Here is a 20,195-nt window from a genome sequence, read left to right as displayed (position 1 = left end):
TGTTTTACTGCACTATATTAGTTTTTTTTGTTTTGCATGGATTTTTCTTGTGCGAATATATATTCTTATTCTTGTTTGGGATGAGATCACCTCTACTAGTGGAAGCTCTTAAATTTGAGTAGAAATAGGATTTGGAATCTAAGCTTACGGAATGCCTTTGGTCCTATAACTTCTACTTCCAAGTTTGTCCATCTTCTTCCTTGTTTCTTTCCCAAATGGCAACATAAAATGGATGAGAGCTCCCAATAAATTACTTCTATTTTCTTATTTGTTTCTGGCTTGCTAAATTGAGCTCCATTTAGGGTTTTGGAACTTTTTGTTCAGAAGTTTATTTCTTGAGATAGAGGATTAGTCATTTACTTGACTCTTGATTATAGCTCTTTGATATGTACTGTGACATGAAGATTTATATAAAGACAAACTACCTCAATATAATTTAGTATGCGTGGCAATTTACCAGTCAATGAATAAGAATTAGCGGATTTTGCACGCTTAGTTGTGAGGCTTGATTGATATCTCTTGAAAGTAGGACTCTAGGAAGGCTTTGTTGTTGGACTTGTGAGACTTGATTTATTTCTCTTGATAGTAGGACTCTAAGAAGGCTTTGTTGTTGGACCATGGACTGCAATAAGTCTCCAGCATTGGAAATTCAAAGAGTTTCTGAACTTCATTTTTGTTGTTGTTAAGTCACTGCTGCTGCTGTGGTACGCTTTTGTGAGGGAATGATTTCCATTTTCATCAAATGGATCCAAAGTAATTGGACTTGCCTAGCTGATTTGTTCCTTTGTTTACCCCAGTAGATAACCTTACATTTAGCTGAAATATTCTGGCCAAGCATTGTTTTTAGAAATTTGCTTCATCTTTGAATTCTATATTTTTATTGTACTAGTTTCAGCTTGGTATGACCATCTTTATAATATCTCATTACCATGACCCCCTTGGCATTCATTGTTTGTTGGTTGGAAAGTCCATATAGGAGAATTCCTTGTCTTTGTTGGATCTAATTGATGGTTTGGGTTAAAGGTAAGGGAGGGAAGTGGTATGTTTCTTTTCTCCCTCTCCTCCTTTAGATCTCCTCTGTATACTACTTGTGTACCTCGATGCACCCTTTCTTGTTAGACGCAGTTTATGATTATTTTGTTTGCCTACCAAAAACTGATCTCATGTTTTTTTCACTTCCCCTCTGTTTGGAGCTTCCTGAAAATCTCGAATATGTTTTGCTGTTTTGGCGTTGGTTTAAGGATTGAAAACTAATATGGTGTTTATTTGAAGTGTCATGTAAAATCAGATGGAGGAAGAGTTGCCATGGACACCAACTTTTTCTGTCCAGATTGATGGGAGCTCAGTTTTTGGTCAGGTAGACGGACTGGTATCTATTAACTCTGTTTCATTACTACACAGCACAATGCTAAACTGGCCTCAGGATGTCGAGTTGGTTGGGGCAAATACTAAGATGTGTGTTGGAGGTGCACCGTTAGGTCCGTTACCTGGTGCTGGTTGTAGCAGGCGCAGTTATTACAAAAAAGGATGATGACAACAACAATGCTACCCAACTGTGTTTTTACCGGTTTATAGCATGAGCTATAGGGTCTGTTTGGTTGCTTTTTTTAAAACTATTTTGGGAAACAGTTTTTTAGAACAGTTTTTTTGTGTTTTCAAAAAAAAAAAAAAATTGTGTTTGAAAATTGAATTTTGGAAAATAGTTTTTGTTTTAAAAAACAAAAAGAACATGTTTTGGTTGAGTTAATGAATTTTTTTTTTAGAATAAGTAAAACAAAAAAAAATGTATCAAAGTTATTTTTTTAATTAATAAAGCGTTTTCTTCAATTAACTTTATATTATAAATATATAAATAATTTTTATATACACAATTCATTTAAATTTTTTTAAAAAAATTATTCCATTTTGAAAATTTTACATTAGTTATAATTTTTTTAAACAAATGATGACTTTGTCACCATGTGTAAGTATAGTAATTTCAATAACAATTTATTATTTGAACAGTGAAAAAACCATGAAAACATTTTTTTATTATTTTTAAAAAAGTGGTTTTTGAGAACACATAAAACACAAAAAATAAAAATACACTCCCTTCCCCAAACAAATTTTTTGTGTTTTTTTATTCTCAATAACATAAAACAGTTTTTGAAAATATAAACTAAAACTAGCCCTAGTTTCTGAAACTCATTTTCTACGATCCAATCCAAATAAGGATTAAGGGTTTTTTTTCTTTTTTTCTTTTTAATAAAATTAATCAAATAAGCAAAGATAAGTTTTAAACAAATATTTTGGCTTTTTAAAAGCCATAGAAAATAAGTCCCTTTCGTAATATAAAGAACTTAAAATTATTATGAACAAATTAAAATCATATTTTAGGTGAGATAATTGAAAAATAAAAGGTGGGTGAACATCTGGATTTAATAAATTCATTATAGTAATATTTTAAATATATATTTTTATTTTTTACTTTATATGTGACAGAGGAATGAAATAAATAACCGCATGATTTTGTGATGTTATTAATAATCTTTAAGATTATAGGTTTGGATAATCTTAGCAAAAGAAGTTAGAAACTTAAAGGATGTTTGCTTTTTTTACATTTTTATTAGAAATAATTTATTTTTACACTTTAATTTGTTTGTTTTTATATTTTTTTTTATGACTTATAATAAATTTTTAGTTGAATAGGAAAAATTAAATATTTTATTTTTTTTAAATGAAAAAAATAATATGATAGTATATATTTTTTTTAATGTTTAATAAAAATAAAATATCATAAAAACAAATAATTTAATATTTAATCATATTAAATATTATTTAATTTTAAATTTTATTTAAAATAAAATAAATAATAAATATTATTATATATATATTTTTTAATTTCCATTCATAATTTTCCCGTGAAATGAAATTTCCGGAAAGCACGGCTGTGCAAACTCCGCGAGTGTTAAGAAGAAAAGTGGAAAAGAAATTGAAAAAAGAAAAAAAAAATCCAGGGTCAAAACTCAAAGCCCCACAGCACCACCCAATCAGATCCATCTTTACGACGTCGTTTCCAACTCTCGAGCCCTAGGTAGAAGGCTCCTCTCTCTCTCGAGTCCAAAATTCTAAGACGGGCTTCGCCTTCCTCACCTCCGATCTCAGATCTTACTTTTCCCAAATTGCCCCTTCCTCTTCTCACATTTCCACTGTATGGCTTCAATACTCTTGGAATTTCCTTGATTTTTTGCTTCAGATCTCGTTTCAAATCCTCTCTTTGGTTCAAAATTTGGGGTTTTTTTGGTTGTTGTTTCTTGTTCGATTGTTTTCTTTTTGGTTTCTGGGGAAACAAATGAAAACAGATGTGTTGTTTGAATTCATTTTTTTTTTTCCGAGCAACCAAACAGGGGCTATAGTTAGATCGAATCTGGTTGTTTGAGGATCTTGTTTCCGCGTTTGCAGGTTCCGAGATGGCTATGATTGACGAGCCTCTGTATCCAATTGCGGTTTTGATCGATGAGCTAAAGAACGAGGACATTCAGCTTCGATTGAACTCGATCCGGCGGCTCTCAACGATTGCTAGGGCGCTAGGAGAGGAGAGGACTAGGAAGGAGTTGATTCCATTTCTGAGCGAGAATAATGATGACGATGATGAGGTGCTTCTTGCGATGGCTGAAGAATTGGGGGTATTTATTCCCTATGTCGGAGGTGTTGAGCACGCGAATGTTCTGCTTCCTCCATTGGAGACCCTCTGCACTGTTGAGGAAACTTGTGTGAGGGACAAAGCGGTGGAGTCGTTATGCAGGATTGGAGCTCAAATGAGGGAGCCAGATTTGGTGGAAGCCTTCATTCCATTGGTGAAGGTCAGATGATTGATTGGTTTATTTTGTTTTGTTGTTTGATCTCGGTTTCTTTGTTGTGGCTCTTGTGGAATACAAGTGATATAATGTAGTATGCTTAGGAAACTTTTTCAGTATTGTTATAATTATAAAACCTTCATACATTTGCACAAGAAGAAATGAAGTAGAGAGGTCAGTGTATCTTGAATAATTATTCAGATTCACTTAGAGGAGGGCATGAAGAAGGCTGTTATAAAAATGGACTAGAGATGCAATCAAATTTCAATGTCCAAGCTTATACAATGGAGAATTTGCTGGTAAACTAAGTAAACTAACACAGCCTGAATTGGAATAGCCTTGGGTAGGCAACATGAATATACGGTCTTTCCTCTCTAATTTAGCTTTATGTAGAAGCATATACTCCTTTGTTAAGTCCTTGTGGACCATCAGCTTGCATCCCACAGTTATTCTATGCCTATGCGTTTGATTGGTGATGAATGCTAGCTGATGAATTTGCACTTTATACCCAGTTTAAGTGTCCATTGACCCATGTGACAAAACAACATGCTCATGCAATTACTCACTCCTGTTCTCACTTTTATTTTATTTTTGCATGGGAGATGGCTATTCATTACTCAGATGCAGTCCACCACTACTTGTGTAAGCCCTATTGTGGGTTGTGTGTGGTTTAGTTAAATGAAGAGATGCTTGGATACAGTGTTGTAATGCTTCCTTAGTTACATCTAATGCATGGAGTTTTAATATTCTAAAAACATTTTATCTTTGATAATGCTTGTTCTTTTCTAATATAAAGATGTGAGTACTTGAATCTTTTATCCTAGTGATGTTTTTTTTTCTGTCTTCTGAAATTTCCTGGGCCTTGAGTAACCTATAGAGAACTAGGGTTATATGTTCTCCAAGGATGTATATTTAATTGTTTTTTGTAACTTATAATATTGTTTCCTCTCTCCTGTTGATGTTCCTCTTTATCTGGTCTAATAGGTTCTATTTTCCCTCATTCTCCTATTGTGTATAAGGTTATCATCCACACATATATATAAATGCACAATTTAAGACCATTACTGTGTAGTTGTTCTTTTTATTCACACAATGTAATCTCCAACATTCAGAGATTGGCTGCTGGCGAGTGGTTTACTGCTCGAGTTTCCTCATGTGGATTATTTCATATTGCTTACCCCAGCGCTCCAGAGACATTAAAAACTGAATTACGAGCAATATATAGCCAGCTGTGTCAAGATGACATGCCAATGGTGAGGAGATCTGCTGCATCAAATCTGGGAAAGTTTGCTGCTACTGTTGAAGCCGCTCATTTGAAGGCTGACATCATGTCAATATTTGAGGATCTGACACAGGATGGTATGTGGATTTTGTAATATGTATGTGTATTTGATTCCGCTCTTTGATTGCTATGATATGCATACACACTTTTCTATTTGAGTTATTTGTTCAATTTTCTTGTAACAAAATGAAAGCACAATTGTCACCCCTGGCCTAACTTTAGGTTGGTTATCTGGGAAATAGGGTATAAACTCTTGAACATAAAAATTACATCATTGAAAAATGTTGGCACCATTTTGCTTACGAGATTGCTTTATTTTTATACATCCACCTCATATGTTGGATGGGTATTCACTTATAGTGCTGATAAAGATGTGGGTGCCTGGGAGAGCACTAATTTTAAACTATGGTTGTGGTTTTTAGGTTGCTCCATCTTGGCAGGCGGTCTTATGCCTTAGCCAAGGGTAAAATTTCAAAAATATAAATTTTTAATTTTCTAATTTGCGAAATTTTTATATTTGTATTTGGTTTTATATACTGTGTATGAAGCAAATAGCTTTAATGTTCTGTCACTAAAATTACTAAAATTTTGGATTATAAATTTGCTACTAATAATAATAAGGTAAATTTTTAACTTAGCATGGTTCCAAGTGGCCATTTTTGATAGGTAATAAGAATTATATTAAATTTGGTTCAATTAAAGGGAGGGAAACAAAGGGAGTATACAAGGTAAATAACACCAATCTATTGCTACAGCCATCACTAAGAACAATCAGGTAAATAATCTGCATGAATGACTCTAATTTGAACTTCCAGGTAAGAAAAAAAACTACATCAGTATGCTAACAAAAAAGATTATATTGTTTGTAGCAATGCACTATTTATATAGCATAAAAACAAATGGAGACAATAATAGCTTAGGGCATTTTACAAAGATAAATTTTTATGTTCCACTATTAAGTGTGGGAAAGTTTTCAATGTCATATAGTTTGATCGATGATGGTGACTTTTTTAGAATTTCCACTAACTGGAAGGCTTCATAGTATGATGTGGGGTTATGTGAATAGCAAAAGGCTTAGGATTGGATTGAGCCGTTTGGTGCCTGTTGTATGCAACTTGTGTGCTTTGGTCCGCTTTTTATAAATTTCTTTTAATTGCCCTATCAAAAAAAAAAAAAAAAAAAGGCTTAGGATTGGAGTGATAATAGAGGAAAATCTTGGAATGAAAAAGTTGTTTTTCTTTCGTTTTTGCTGGTATTTTTTTATATTGGAAGTATGATAGCCATTTTGGGTTGTTAGCTTACAATTTATCTTCATTTCAGATCAAGATTCTGTTAGGTTATTGGCTGTTGAGGGTTGTGCAGCTCTCGGAAAGCTGTTGGAACCTCAAGATTGTGTAGCACATATTCTTCCCGTAATTGTGAATTTCTCTCAGGTACATCCATAAAGTTGGATATGTTAATCAACATTTATTTCCATGGATTTGCTTATTCATATTTTAAAGTTTCTTTGATCTTCATCTTATGTGTTCAAGTTCTTGATGTGGTGAGCCTTGAGCTATGGGATTATTTCTATTGTTGATTTAATTATTTGTCCTTTGATTTCACTATTAGGTAAGTGTATTCTGATTGTATGAGCTAATTTTCTGTTTGAAAGTTAATAGATCTTGATTAGGAAATAACTAGAGGGTGGCGAATTGGTGTTTGATCCTTTTAGCCCAAAAATTATTAACTTTTAAATTTCTCCTTTGATGTATGGAATAGAAAAAGTAGAATTAGTGCAATGGAAACAAAATTTTTTACTTAGAAAACAACCCACATGGTCTCCTAAAGACTATGTGGATGTAAAAATCATAGAGTCAAAAACCTCTAATCACAAATTCGCTATCAAAAGAACAATATATAGTTTTACCTTGTAGATGCTATCCTTAAGTTTTACTCTCTAGCACCTATATTGAACTCCATGTTTGCGATGCAAGCACCACACGTGCTCCCAATGGATTCTACCTCAGTGCTTGAGGGGATGCAAATCTCTTTCTCAACCCAAAGAGTGCAAAGATGAACTTCTTGAGAGTTTCGGGATGTGGGGAAAGCTAATAATGGTTTCTCCAGGATTTGCATCAAAGAGCAAAAACCATTTTTGGCATGGTATTTATAAGATAAAAATACCAAGTAGACTGAATCTCAAATTTCCAATATAAAACAAGTTAAAATTTGAAAAAAAAATTAGAGAGATTTGGATCTTTGCCACGAGTACTTGGGCGCTTTTAGGAGTGCTTGAGTGCTTAAGGAGATTTTGAAAAACACTTTTAAAATATTTACGCTCATTTTTAAAACCTATAGTTCACTCCATGCTTTAATTAATTCCAATTGATCTTTCTTGGACCCTTCTAATCTTACCTGTGTTATTACGATTGAACATGCAACAACAGTAAGACACAATCTAGAAAAGTCATAAACAGGAATGAATGGAACAAAATTGCCAACTTACAAACGCCTATTGTATACTCCCTGTATGCTTTGGGTTGGCCTTTGGGTGCCCTTTATTCATTCTTTATATATATATATATATATATATATATATGATTTTTCTGTGCTTTTACCTATCAAAAAGTAAAAATTTGCCAACTTACAGCCTAATGTACTAACACTTTTTTTTTTTTTTTTGATAGGATAATGTACTAACACTTTTCATCCATGATGTTTAAAAATAAATGACAAGTAGGATGCATACACAGAATGTGTGGAGCAACTATCATCTTTAGTGATGAAAGGTGCTTAAACATAATTGACCACATATATGTGAAGGCATTAGGGATATAATTTGGAAGCAGTTGGAAATTTGTAAGATGATACATTATAGAAAAATCTGTATGGTTCCTTATAGGACCTACATATTACATAAATTAATAATTTCCTGATATGCAACCTAATCCATATGATCTGTCTAGGAGGCCTTCCTAAGATATGTGTCTAGTGTTGCTTGTTTCTTCTTGAAATTGATGTTGACTTGGATTTCTTTTTAAACTTTTCGTAATGCAATAAGAAATTCTGATGTGGTGTTCTTATATTGCAACAAGAATATCTGCTCAAACAGTAGTAGGATGCATTCCCTTTGTATAGGAGCATTTACACCTTAATCATATTTTAAATGTTAATTCTCATGTTAGTTTTTGGTTCATTATATTTAGGAACCAAGTGCAAACTCCTTCATTTTGTGGGTTTACACTGGGGTCTGCCAACTCAGTAACCATTCAAATAGAAGAAAAGATATGTTTTATATTTTCTTGGACTTAATTTAGTGATTTTTGTCATATAATACTAGATTGGAGATCTTGGGAAGGAAATAGGTTAGTTGGCTTTCTCATCTGCTGGTGTGGCTTTGAACTTGTTTCCTTTTTTTTTTTTTTTGTAAGTACTAGATATAGCTTAAGAGTTTTAAGCAGCAGTTGCTATTTCATTTGTTTGTTCATTTGGGTTTTTTGCAAAGATTATAAATGTACACACTTCCTTTTTTTTTTTTTTTTGATAAGTAAATAAGATTTCATATATAAAAGAGACGCTAAAAAAGCGACTCAATGTATACAATACCTATACACCTGCCTTCAACAAGGCTAAAAAACAAAGATAGCCCAACACTACAATCCTACTTAGAGCCCAACCAATCAATAAAATTAGCTATAGTTAGAGGGCAATCATCTATGAACAACTTAGTCTCGGACCACAAAGAAAGGATAAAAGAGTGTTTCAGTCTCTGAATTGATAACATATCATCCTTGAATGCCAATCTATTCCTCGCCTTCCAAACCGTCCAGAAAATGTAAAGAGGAGCAGCTCTCCACGCCTTCTTGCGTTTTTTGCCCATGAAAAAACCATTTCAACTTAGAAGAGTCTCTCTAACTGAAGAAGGCATAACCCAAGACACCAAAATAAAGTAAAAAGTAGATCCCATAACACCCTTGTTCTTGAACAATGAAGGAGAAGATGGTTTATGTTCTCCGCTTTCTCAAGACACATAAAACATCTATTTGCCAATGTCCATCCTCTTTTCTGGACCATATCCAAGGTTAAGGCTTTGCCCCACGTAGCCTCCCATGCAAAGAAACTAATCTCGGGCTGCACATTCACATTCCAAATATAGCTTGAAGGAAACAGAGATGAACCACCCGCTTCAAGGGCTACATAGAGATACTTGACCGAGAATTTACCACTCTTAGTTTCAGTCTAGGACACCATATCCTCCACATCCTCAATAACTCTCTTACCATGTAGCCTCTCCAAAAATCTTTCCGTCTCCTCTACCTCCCAATCATTAAAAGCTCTTAAAAAACAGGGGTTCCAACCCCCCCAACCCCCCTCAGCCAAGGGGTCCCAAATACCTGCCACCTACGCTTCCTTCTCAACAGTCAAAGCAAAAAGAGAAGGAAAGGACATACACAAAGGAGAATCCCCGCACCATCTATCCCTCCAAAATTTCACCCTCCAAAATCTCACCCTCCTCCCGTTACCAACAATGAAAACCATCCTATCGCTCACCAACTTCCAAACCATCCTTATTCCTTTCCACAACCCCATAACATGAGCCTCTCTCACTTCCCAAGAGCACCAACCCCCTCTATCTTCTCCATACTTCTCTCTAATCACTTGATTCCACAAAGCCTCTCTCTCATTTGCGAAATGCCAATTCCATTTAGCAAGAAGAGCCTTGTTGAGAAAGGAAAGGCATTTGACCCCCAAACCTCCTTTCTTCTTACTTAAACACACCAACTCCTATCTTACTAAATGAGGCTTTCGCTCCAAATTGCCCCCACCCCAAAGGAAGTCCCTTTGGATTTTCTCTAATCTCCGTCTGACTGAGCTTGGTAAGCATAACAATGACATTAGATAGATGGGTAAATTCGATAACGTGCTTCGAATAAGAGTCGCCCTCCCTCCCTTGGATAAATATTGTTCTTCCACATGGCTAACCTTCTTCGGAAGCGCTCTTCCACACCATCCCAAACTGTAACTGACTTAAAAAGAGCACCCAAGGGCATCCCCAAATAGGTGGTTGGAAGACTACCTAGTCTACAACCAAATTCCCAAGCAAGATCATCCATATTCTCTACCCTCCCTATTGGAATGAGTTTACTTTTTTCCAAATTTATTCTCAATCCCGAAACGGCCTCAAACCACATAAGTAACCAACTAAGATAAGTCAATTGATCTTGTGAAGGTTTACAGAACACCAGTGTATCATCAGCAAACAACAAGTGGGAAATTAGGACCCCTTCTTCACTCCTACCCTTCACCCTACTACCCGATAAGAAACCTTCCTCTACAGCCCTTTTGAGAAAAACACTAAAGACCTCCATAGCTATCACAAAGAGATAAGGGGAGTGGGGATCACCCTGTCTCAAACCCCTGGAGCTTTGGAAGAAGCCCGTAGGGGTTCCATTGACCAACACGGAGAAACTTGTAGTGGATATGCACCACTTAATCCACCTGATCCATTTTTCCCCAAAACCCATATTTTGCATAACTGTGAGAATAAAAGTCCAGTCCACGTTATCATACGCCTTCTCTATATCCAATTTGCACAAAATGCCACTTTCATTATTCTTGAGAATCGAATCAATGGCTTCATTAGCTATCAACACTGCATCTAGGATTTGTCTACCTTCCACAAACACCCCTTGAGCCTTGGAGACCACCTTTCCAACCACCTTTTTTAGCCTAAGACCTTGGCTAGCCACTTGTACAAGCTTCCCACCAAGCTTATAGGCCTAAAATCCCCTAAGTCTTCAGCCCCTGCTTTTTTTGGAATTAGGACCATAAAAGTTGCATTTAGGCTTTTAACAAATTTGCCATTTTCATAGAATTCCTTGAAAAAACATATCACACCAGCCTTCATGAAATTCCAAGCAAATTGCCAAAAGGCCATAGAGAATCCATCTAGCCTCAGGGCTTTATCCCCATTACAGCCCAATAGTGCATCAGAGGCCTCCTCTTCCGTAAAAGGAATCTCCAAGGCACTAGCGTCCAAAGGCTCCAAAGTCTCAAACTGCAGCTTGGAAACAGAAGGGCGCCATTCCCTCGGATTGGACAGCAACGACCTAAAAGCATTGGCAATCCCTTCCCTAATTCCATTCTCCTCCGTAACCTAGGCTCCATTAATCTTAATTTTGTCCACATTATTCCTCCTCCTGTGAGCATTGACCATCTTGTGGAAAAAATGGTATTTCTATCCCCCTCTTTCAGCCACACTTCCCTAGATTTTTGCCTCCACGTGATTTCTTCAAGTAAGACCCATTTTTTATAGTCTTCCCTCGCTTCATTTCTAGCTTCCAACTCTTCCAATGACAGTCTGCTAATTTTCTCCTTGGCATCCCAAAACTCCATCTGCTCCAAAGCCAAATTCTTTCTATATTCAACCCTACCAAAGGTGTTTCTGTTCCATTCCTTCAGCTTAGCCTAGCCTTCATAAATTTTAGTTTTTCGGCCAAGATAAAACTTGGGATCCACTGAAGCTACCTTCCTCCCACCAATACTTCAATAGGTCCTTAACACCTTCCACTTTCAGCCACATATTCTCAAATCTAAACGGGGAAGAACCTCTTCTCAGGGCCCCTCCATCTAGAAGAAGCGGAAAGTGATCGGACACCGATCTTGGTAGAACAAACTGCCTCGCATCACCAAAATGACTGTCCCACCCCTCATTAACCAAAAAACGATCCAGCCTTAAAAAAGACTAGTAATACCCCTCCAATCCAAGTAAAAGGGTCCCCAACCATAGGCATATCCTTTAACTCTAGATCTTCTATAACTTCTGAGAATCTTCTCATGTTTGAATTCAAGCTCCCTCCTTTGCTGCACTCTTCCGGACTTAGAATGAAATTAAAATCCCCTGCAATACACCACGACCCATTCCAAAGCCCCTTAATGGCCCCCAACTCCTCCCAAAAACTCTCCCTGTTCCTCCTCAATGTTGGGCCATAAACCCCTGTAAACATCCATATGAAACCATCCTCGCAGCTCTTAAAAATGCAAGAAATAGAGAACAATCCTTTTTGAAGGTCAACCAAATCCAACACCCTGTTATCCCAAAACACCACTATACCTCCAGCTGCGCCCCTTGAATCTACAGCTCCCCATTCAAGGAATCTTCCCACTCCTAAACTACGGATAATGCCCATTGACATTTCCCGAATCTTGGTTTCCTGTAAGCAAACCAGATCCACCCTATTCTTCTTTATCAAAGCTTTGATCACCTTCATCTTATCGCAATTATTGGCCCCTCACATTCCAAGTAAGTAGTCGGAACTTCATTTAGACCTGCTCGTACTTCCCTCCCCTTCTCCTCCTCTTCCAAGATAGTTCACTGTTCATTCCAACTTTCTCAATTCTCTTTCGAATTTTGACGACTCCAATTTTTTCCTTTTTCTACCATTCAACTTTCCTTTTTGAAGTTTCCTCTCTTTCATTCTTTTAAGCAAAAACAAAATTTCCCCTTCGAAGCCCTCCGTCTGCATTCCAAGATAGCGACTAAACTTATCCAAGCTACTAGAATGCCAACACAGTTCCCCATCTTCGACCCTCTCCTCCTCATCATCTTGGAAGACCCTTTCCGAAACCCCCTCTGACACCTCCTCGGAATTCCCAGACTCCCTACCCACCAAATCCGATACCTCGGCCTCCCTCCCATCCGCCAATATCATCCTTAACGGGCATAACAGCTCCCCCTACGGCTTCTGAACCTCTGCCCCAATCGGAAACCCTGGCAATGGTAACACCTTCCCCGTCCCGCCCAGAAGGAGTAGAAGAAAGAGAGATTTCCCGCTTCCCCAAAGAAAACAAAGAACAAGAGGATTGATAAGAATACCTGGAAGCCGCCTCCATCAACGCTTTGTCGGTGATTACAGAGAGATTAACGGCCGGATGAAGCGACCCCAGCTGGGAACCAAACAATTCCCTCTCTTGCCCTAACCCCTTTTAAATTCTCCAAATTGGGTCGTCCCACCTCCACCAGGCCTTTAGAAGGCTCCATCATGGGCCGGCCCATCTCCACTAAGTCTTTAAAGACTTCAAACACTTGGCCCTCCTCAGCGGGCCCTCTCCCCCACCCCAGTACCCTTTGCCGGCCCAACGGAAGTTTTTTTGCAGGCCCAAAACAAGAACTCTTCCTGTTATAGGATTTTTGAAAATTTGAAAATTATTTTATTTTTATAAAACATGTGCAAATAACATAAGTTTGTTATTTTTCTTTGCAAACTCATACTATTGAGTCATAATTCTCATAAAAATAGTTAGAAGTGTCACAATATGGTTTATTTGATCATTGTGTATGAGAAATTTTTTCCTGAACAGGATAAGTCTTGGCGTGTTCGCTATATGGTTGCAAATCAATTATATGAGCTATGTGAAGCTGTTGGTCCTGAGCCTACCAGGTAAATATTTCCCTGTTGATGATAAGCTACTGTGTTTTGCATTTCTTTCATGTAACCCCAATTCTATTGTTAAATCCTGTGAGCTTAATATTTTTCTTGACTAGTGTTTTTCTCTCATGTCTTATCTAAAATTCTGACCTTGAACTGCTTTTAACACTTCAATTATTTAACAACTGTATTAAGATAATAATTAAATTTTTTGGATTGGTTTATTCCTGATCTGTGTCCATTTTTTAACAAATTATTTATATAATTGTTATTTGACTTATAATTGATAATTATTTGATATTTTGCAGGTCAGACTTGGTTCCTGCATATGTTCGGTTGCTTCGTGACAATGAGGCTGAAGTACGCATAGCAGCTGCAGGAAAAGTAACAAAGTTTTGCCGGATTTTGAACCCAGAACTTGCAATTCAGCATATTCTTCCTTGTGTGAAGGTATACATGCTTGCAAAAGTTTTAAGTTTCTTTATGCTATGAAGTTTCTTATGGGCTTACATGGTGGGGTTCTATTTACCACTGCTTATCTGTCATCTGTCTTAAAATTTGTGACTAGATTAGAAAATGTCCTTCTGCAGGAATTATCATCAGATTCTTCCCAGCATGTTCGTTCTGCTTTGGCTTCAGTTATTATGGGAATGGCACCTGTTTTAGGAAAGGTAAGGGTACCATATTAGTATGTATATAATTATTCAGGTTGGAGGTAGTTGAACCATTTATTTACTTTCTAGTGTGGTTTCACACTTGCAGGCAAAGCTGTAGGGGTAGTGGAACATGGTCTTGGGGTTCTATCCTATTAATGAATTTTCATTTCCTCATCTGCATCCCACCACCTAAATAATTGATTGGTCTCTAGGGCTGCTGTTTTTTGTTCTTATTATTTGTATTTTTTTCCTTTTGTTTTGTTTTGTTTTTCTTTTTAGCTTCTTTATATGTGTGTGTGTGTGTGTGTATGCATGCATGCATTCATGTATGTATGTATGTATGTATGTATGTGTATTACATATGATAGATAAGAAATTCGTTTGTGTGGTGTGTGACCTGTTTACTTGTTTTTAATGGGCTTAGCTACACAGGTATTATAGTTGCTATTATCGTTGTTTTTATTTTAAAATGAGAATCCATTGTTTAACCAGGAAACGTAAGTGTATAGAAGGACGATGTATCAAGAAAATAAAGAAACAGAGAAAAAGCATTCAGCAGAAAACACCTGTGGCCACAGTAACCCTTTTTATAGGCACCTGAGAAGCCAAGATGTAACTTCTCAAGGAGGAAAAGAAAGACCTCTTTGATGCTTCAAGGAGGTGGCTCCTCTCTTTTAACTGAAATTCTGCTTCCAAGAAAGAGGCACCCAGACCTCAGCCCTTGCTTAATGTATCAGTTTCTGTGCCTTCAGCTACTCTCTGCTAGTAAAGGTGGGCATTGAAGTAAACATTTAGAGTCCACTGGCAAACTCATGAGCTGCTGTGCTCAATCTTCTAGTTCTAGGAAAATACTGGAATTTCCTTTTAGGAAGCCTCTGAATAATGGGAATGGCATTTTCAATTGCTGAACTGCTTGATGAAGAAAAGATGGGGAGCTTCTTAGGGCTGAAATGATAACCTGTTCAGCTATACTTACAGGCTGCTAATTGAGCTGCAAAACCATCCCAAGGTCGGGTAAAGAGGAATGAGATACACTTGCCCAAATCTCCGGTGCAGAGTATCTAGCAGCACAAGTACCAGAGTGTGGAAAGTTTAAAACACTGTATGAGGCATTATTTTCTGGGGTGCGATTAGGAACTTTGTTGAGTTGGCATGGAACTTTTGTGGCAAGAAACGGAGAAAAGCTTGGAGGGCTGCTCCTTTATGTATGTTTTGGACTTTGTGGAAGGAAAGAAATGAGGGGGCTTTTGAAGATTCTTTAGCAATCAAGGCAAGCAATTAAGCTATCTTTCATGAATTCTTTTTTGGATTGGGTCAGACTGTATCTAGATGACCATTCTTTAACCATGGGAGGGTTTGCAGATTGGATTAATTTTAAGTAAGGGGAGAGTTTATTTTTTTGCTTCTTCCTTTTTCCTCTTGCTTGCCTTCTTTGGCAACATATGTATACATCGTGTGTACTTTGTTCCTTTTATTTTGGTGCTTTCTATACATGATCCTTTTGCCTATCAAAAAATTTTCTGGGGTGCAATTGTGTCCTTCCAGATCAGCTTCCTGTTAGATTGAACCTGTTCTACAATGATCCTCATATTTTCCTCTATCCAGAATAGCACGCATTCAGAAGACCCTAGTTTTCCAGAGCTATCAAAAAGTCCAGATGCACAGCAGTCGTACAGTAGTAAACAGTTTACATCACAAAGAGAGGAACTAGACAGTGCAGAAAAAGATGATAATTCGTCTTGCTGCTTTCTTTGTGCAGTACACTAATATCAGGGAACATGTTTGTTCTTGGACCACTCTCATGGAAGCATGTTAATGGTTTCAACGTTGCTTTGGGCAACCACCCAATACAAGCTCTCAAAAATATTGGTCTTTTTTTGCGTGGTTTATGCCAACTAGGTGGGCTTTGTTTTATATTTGTTGTACATTTGCATCATAGCTCTCTTGGATTGCTGATAAGTGGCATGAGATGGAAGTAAATTTTGGAATCTTACAGGAGCTCTTCAACAGCCATTTGTTGTAAGGTTTGGCTTTTCTAATCATGCTATTTGAGTCCTTGCTTTCATCTACATTGCACAGCAGTTGCCAAAATGAAATGAAAATGCGAATGTGTAAAGATGTTTATATTAATGTGTCATGAATCCTTGGACGATGCATGTTTTGTTTTGTTCTGTTTTTCATGATTTGTGTTTTCCTAGACTTTGAGTCTTTTTTACTTTTTTTGGTGGGTAAACAGAAGCAATTTCCCAGACTTGAGTCTTAACAGTTACTTGTACGATGTTAAATTATACTGTGGATGTCCTGGGATTGTGTAGTGGTTTTTGGACTATGAATTTTTTAATTTTGTCGTCGTCTTTCTGGAGGAATTTAAATTTCAGTTTAGGATTCTTCAATGCATTGTTTTAAGCTGCACCTTTTTTGCTAGATTTTTTCCCTGAGATGTTCTATGGAGTGATCTATATCCACTGGTTTGGTCTCTGTTTGTCATTTAATTAATATATATCTTTATTCCTATAGGACGCAACAATAGATCAACTTCTGCCCATTTTCCTTTCTCTGCTTAAAGATGAGTTTCCGGATGTCCGACTGAATATTATCAGCAAGCTTGATCAAGTAAACCAGGTTTGTCTGTTTTTCCATTGTCATTTCTTGGTTTTCATTTGTTCCAGTTGGTTAGAGAGGTGGATGGTTGGTTCTGTTAGAGACCACTTATTAAAAGGCATGCGAATATTGCCTAGCAAGTTTATGGTCATATGATCCTGGATATGTGGTTCGCAAATCCAAAATGTTTCAGGCCCAAATTCTACAAATGAATCTTTTCCATGGCTGAATCCTGAAAAATACAATTTTCATTAGTGTTCAGTATTTCTTTTCATGCATATTTTTCTGTTCAGGCCTGTTGATATTACCTGTTTGTGCAGGTGATTGGAATTGATCTGCTGTCTCAATCCTTACTGCCGGCCATTGTTGAGCTTGCTGAGGATAGACACTGGAGGGTTCGGCTTGCAATAATAGAATACATTCCTTTACTAGCAAGTCAGCTGGGTGTTGGTTTTTTTGATGACAAGCTTGGTGCTCTTTGCATGCAATGGTTAAAAGATAAGGTCAGTGAAGTTCTAGACTAAGAGTAATGATCATGTAAAATGAATTTTACTTGTTCCTTTGACTCTGATCATCATCCACGCTCAGAATAGTTTCCTGTTGTATGTTGTAGCCTTATTTATTTTTTTCTCAATCTTGCTTCCTTTTTCTTCTTTCTTGTTCAAGGACTAGTGAAGATTGTTTTCCTCATTTTAATGGGGAAATTTGTAGCAGTAGTTTTACTAGTGGTGGGGTACTGTAATACTTTGCTCGGATAATAACATATATGATCAATCTGATGATGTACATCCTATACCATGCTATAGGTAATATATCATTGTCTTTATCAAGAAAGGACTGGATTGTAGCCAAGTATATACTATATCAACTTCACAGAAAAATAATTTAAAGCACAACTATGTGTTAGATTTGGGGCATTTTTTTGGCATTTCTCTTATTAATGTACGTTCTCTTTATCTATCACACACACACACACACACACACACACACACACACACACAAAAAAAAAAAACTGTGTTAGAATTAATATATCGGCATATTACATACGAGAAGTTTTCTTTCATTGACCATGATTGCTGGGGGCTTCAAAGCCAGTATTCCTTGGTGTCTCAGTCTGGTATCAACATTTATTACATGTTATTGAATCTTTTAAATTGGCAATGGATTATTTTCTGGTATTGTTGCTTTTATTTTTATTTTTATTTTGTTTTCTTTTATTTTAAGAAACAAGAAAAATGTTCCTATGTATGAAAGAGAAAATTTACAGAGAAGGATTTCAGATCCATTTAAATGAATGGTTCCAGTTCTTTACCCAGCATTAACAAGAAAATAGCCCTTAAAGTAAAGTGAGTGATATCCTAATCTCTTAATATTTGTTTCCTAATTGGCTTGGATGTGAATTGTAGGTTTATTCAATTCGTGATGCAGCTGCTAATAATGTGAAGCGCCTTGCAGAGGAATTTGGCCCAGATTGGGCAATGCAGCACATAATTCCACAGGTCTTTCTGATTACATATTACTGTGAATTGGTACCTTTTAAACAAGCATTGACAAATATCTTGCTGTTCAACATAGATACAAAGTGTCTAATCTGACAAGTCCAAATAAAATGAACTGCAGTGTTGGTTCTTGGGATGATGTCTGATCTGACATCCTCCATGCTGCACCAATATAACAAAAAATACAGTAGGAATATGCTTATAAAGTAGCTTTTAAAGTCTTCTTTTCTTACACTTGGGAAAGAAGCCATTTGGGCCCTTGGGCTGCATAATTTAGTCAGTGATTAAAAGATACTTCATTTTAATTTTTTTCTTTCCATATTTAAATAAAAATTAAAGGATAACGCTTTTCTTTGGCAATGGAAATGCATTAAGATTTAGCTGTGACATGCTGATTTGCCTTTGAATTATGGCTAAAATAACTCATCAATACCCTGGCAGGTTTTGGATATGATTAACAACCCACACTATCTGTATCGGATGACCATCCTCCATGCAATTTCTCTCCTTGCCCCTGTTATGGGCCCAGAAATTACATGCTCGAAACTTCTGCCAGTGGTCATTAATGCAGCAAAAGACAGGTGAAGTTGTTGAGTTCTCAAGCTTGGTTTTGAAAGATGTCTCTTTCCCTCCCCACCTTTTTTTTTTCTTCTTTTCAAAGCTTGGACTGCTGGCCTGAAAGTTAAATTTCACAGGGTACCCAACATAAAGTTCAATGTGGCTAAGGTGTTGCAGTCACTTACTCCTATAGTGGACCAGTCTGTAAGTAACCAATTTTCCCCCCTTCAGATAAACTTTGTGCATTGGAAGTATGGTGACTTTAAGATTCAGAAATAATTTAATGGCGATGCTGATCGAGGGAAAGCAATATGTGATATAAACAGAAGCATATGCTAACTGGGAATGATTTAACTTGAATAAAATTATTTGTTATATTTGTCGTCTTGTGAATAATTTTGTAAAATGTGGAATCAAAGCAATAAAATTTGGTCTGATAAACTTGATGAGAAGGATGGGTGGGAATTCAAGATTTTTAAATAAGAACGTCATTGTTTCCAGCCAAATTTCACTCTTAACAGAAGTTATATTTAGACCCCATGGTAAAGTAGCATCTTTTTTGCATCTTTCCCTCCCTCTTTCATGAGATGTCTTGTTGAAAACACCATCTTTCAGATAAGGCAAAAGTCATCTGCTAACTTATAATCTCATTGGGAATTACTTATAAATGCAGGTGGTAGACAAGACAATTCGTCCCTGTTTGGTTGAGCTGAGTGAGGACCCAGATGTTGATGTTAGGTTTTTTGCAAGCCAAGCACTACAGGCAAGTGATCAGATCATGATGTCTAGCTAGGTGGTGGTTGTTATTAGGAATTTTTTCTTAACTCTTCCTTATTTTGTTTTCCTGATTTGGAAGTCCAATTAACTCAAAAGGTACATGTAATGTCTTACCTGAGGTGCTTTCAGTAAGACAATTTGATGTCTTTAATGTGATGAGTGCTTTTGTATTATGAGAAAACGTGCTTCTACATGTTCGTGATTTTAGCAGGTGTCCTAGTCCTAGTCCTAGTCCCTATGTTAAATAGCCTTTGCCCCCATGTATCATTATATCCTTTCATAATATGGTGCTTTAATCACATTTTACTGGAGCTATTATAGATGGTTGAGTAACTCTGAATTTTGGTGGCCTCCCCAGTCTTATGGTGGAGGCGTGAAAGCTGTTTTTGAAACTGATGGAATAATAATGAGCATTTGGTCTTTTGGTCATGAAACCAGCATAGCCTGATTATCTCGAACTAGTCATAAAACCCAGCCAACCCAATCATAACATCCAAATTAGCTGTCTTTTGGTCTTTAATCACATGTCATGTTTTTCATTTTGGTATATGATAATCCTAAATTATTCCATGAAT

The 20,195-nt window shown here is 36.6% G+C and overlaps 1 protein-coding gene across 1 annotated transcript; it reads left to right on the top strand.

Annotated features, from left to right (window-relative positions):
- The first annotated feature begins 3,025 nt into the window (after nucleotides 1-3,025).
- LOC117904339 (serine/threonine-protein phosphatase 2A 65 kDa regulatory subunit A beta isoform) lies at nucleotides 3,026-19,921 on the top strand. Its single transcript, XM_034816901.1, has 13 exons — nucleotides 3,026-3,190; nucleotides 3,442-3,842; nucleotides 4,949-5,195; nucleotides 6,439-6,551; nucleotides 13,462-13,541; nucleotides 13,838-13,979; nucleotides 14,120-14,200; nucleotides 16,703-16,807; nucleotides 17,107-17,289; nucleotides 18,193-18,285; nucleotides 18,727-18,866; nucleotides 18,981-19,047; nucleotides 19,517-19,921. Exons 2-13 carry the CDS (start codon nucleotides 3,450-3,452, stop codon nucleotides 19,634-19,636), a joined length of 1,764 nt encoding a protein of 587 aa, XP_034672792.1. The 5' UTR covers nucleotides 3,026-3,190; nucleotides 3,442-3,449; the 3' UTR covers nucleotides 19,637-19,921.
- Nucleotides 19,922-20,195: the final 274 nt, after the last annotated feature.

This window comes from Vitis riparia, chromosome 17 (assembly GCF_004353265.1).
Source record: "Vitis riparia cultivar Riparia Gloire de Montpellier isolate 1030 chromosome 17, EGFV_Vit.rip_1.0, whole genome shotgun sequence".
Taxonomy (NCBI): Eukaryota; Viridiplantae; Streptophyta; class Magnoliopsida; order Vitales; family Vitaceae; genus Vitis; species Vitis riparia.
The sequence above is the reverse complement of the archived record's forward strand: the minus strand, read 5'-3'. Positions and strand labels throughout refer to the sequence as shown.

Bases quoted from the DNA above. Each gene is read 5' to 3' on its own strand.
- LOC117904339 (XM_034816901.1), top strand. From the start codon at position 3,450: ATGGCTATGATTGACGAGCCTCTGTATCCAATTGCGGTTTTGATCGAT. The intron at 18,286-18,726 runs GTCTTTCTGATT...ATACCCTGGCAG, and splicing joins TGCAGCACATAATTCCACAG to GTTTTGGATATGATTAACAA. The intron at 19,048-19,516 runs GTAAGTAACCAA...TTATAAATGCAG, and splicing joins CTCCTATAGTGGACCAGTCT to GTGGTAGACAAGACAATTCG.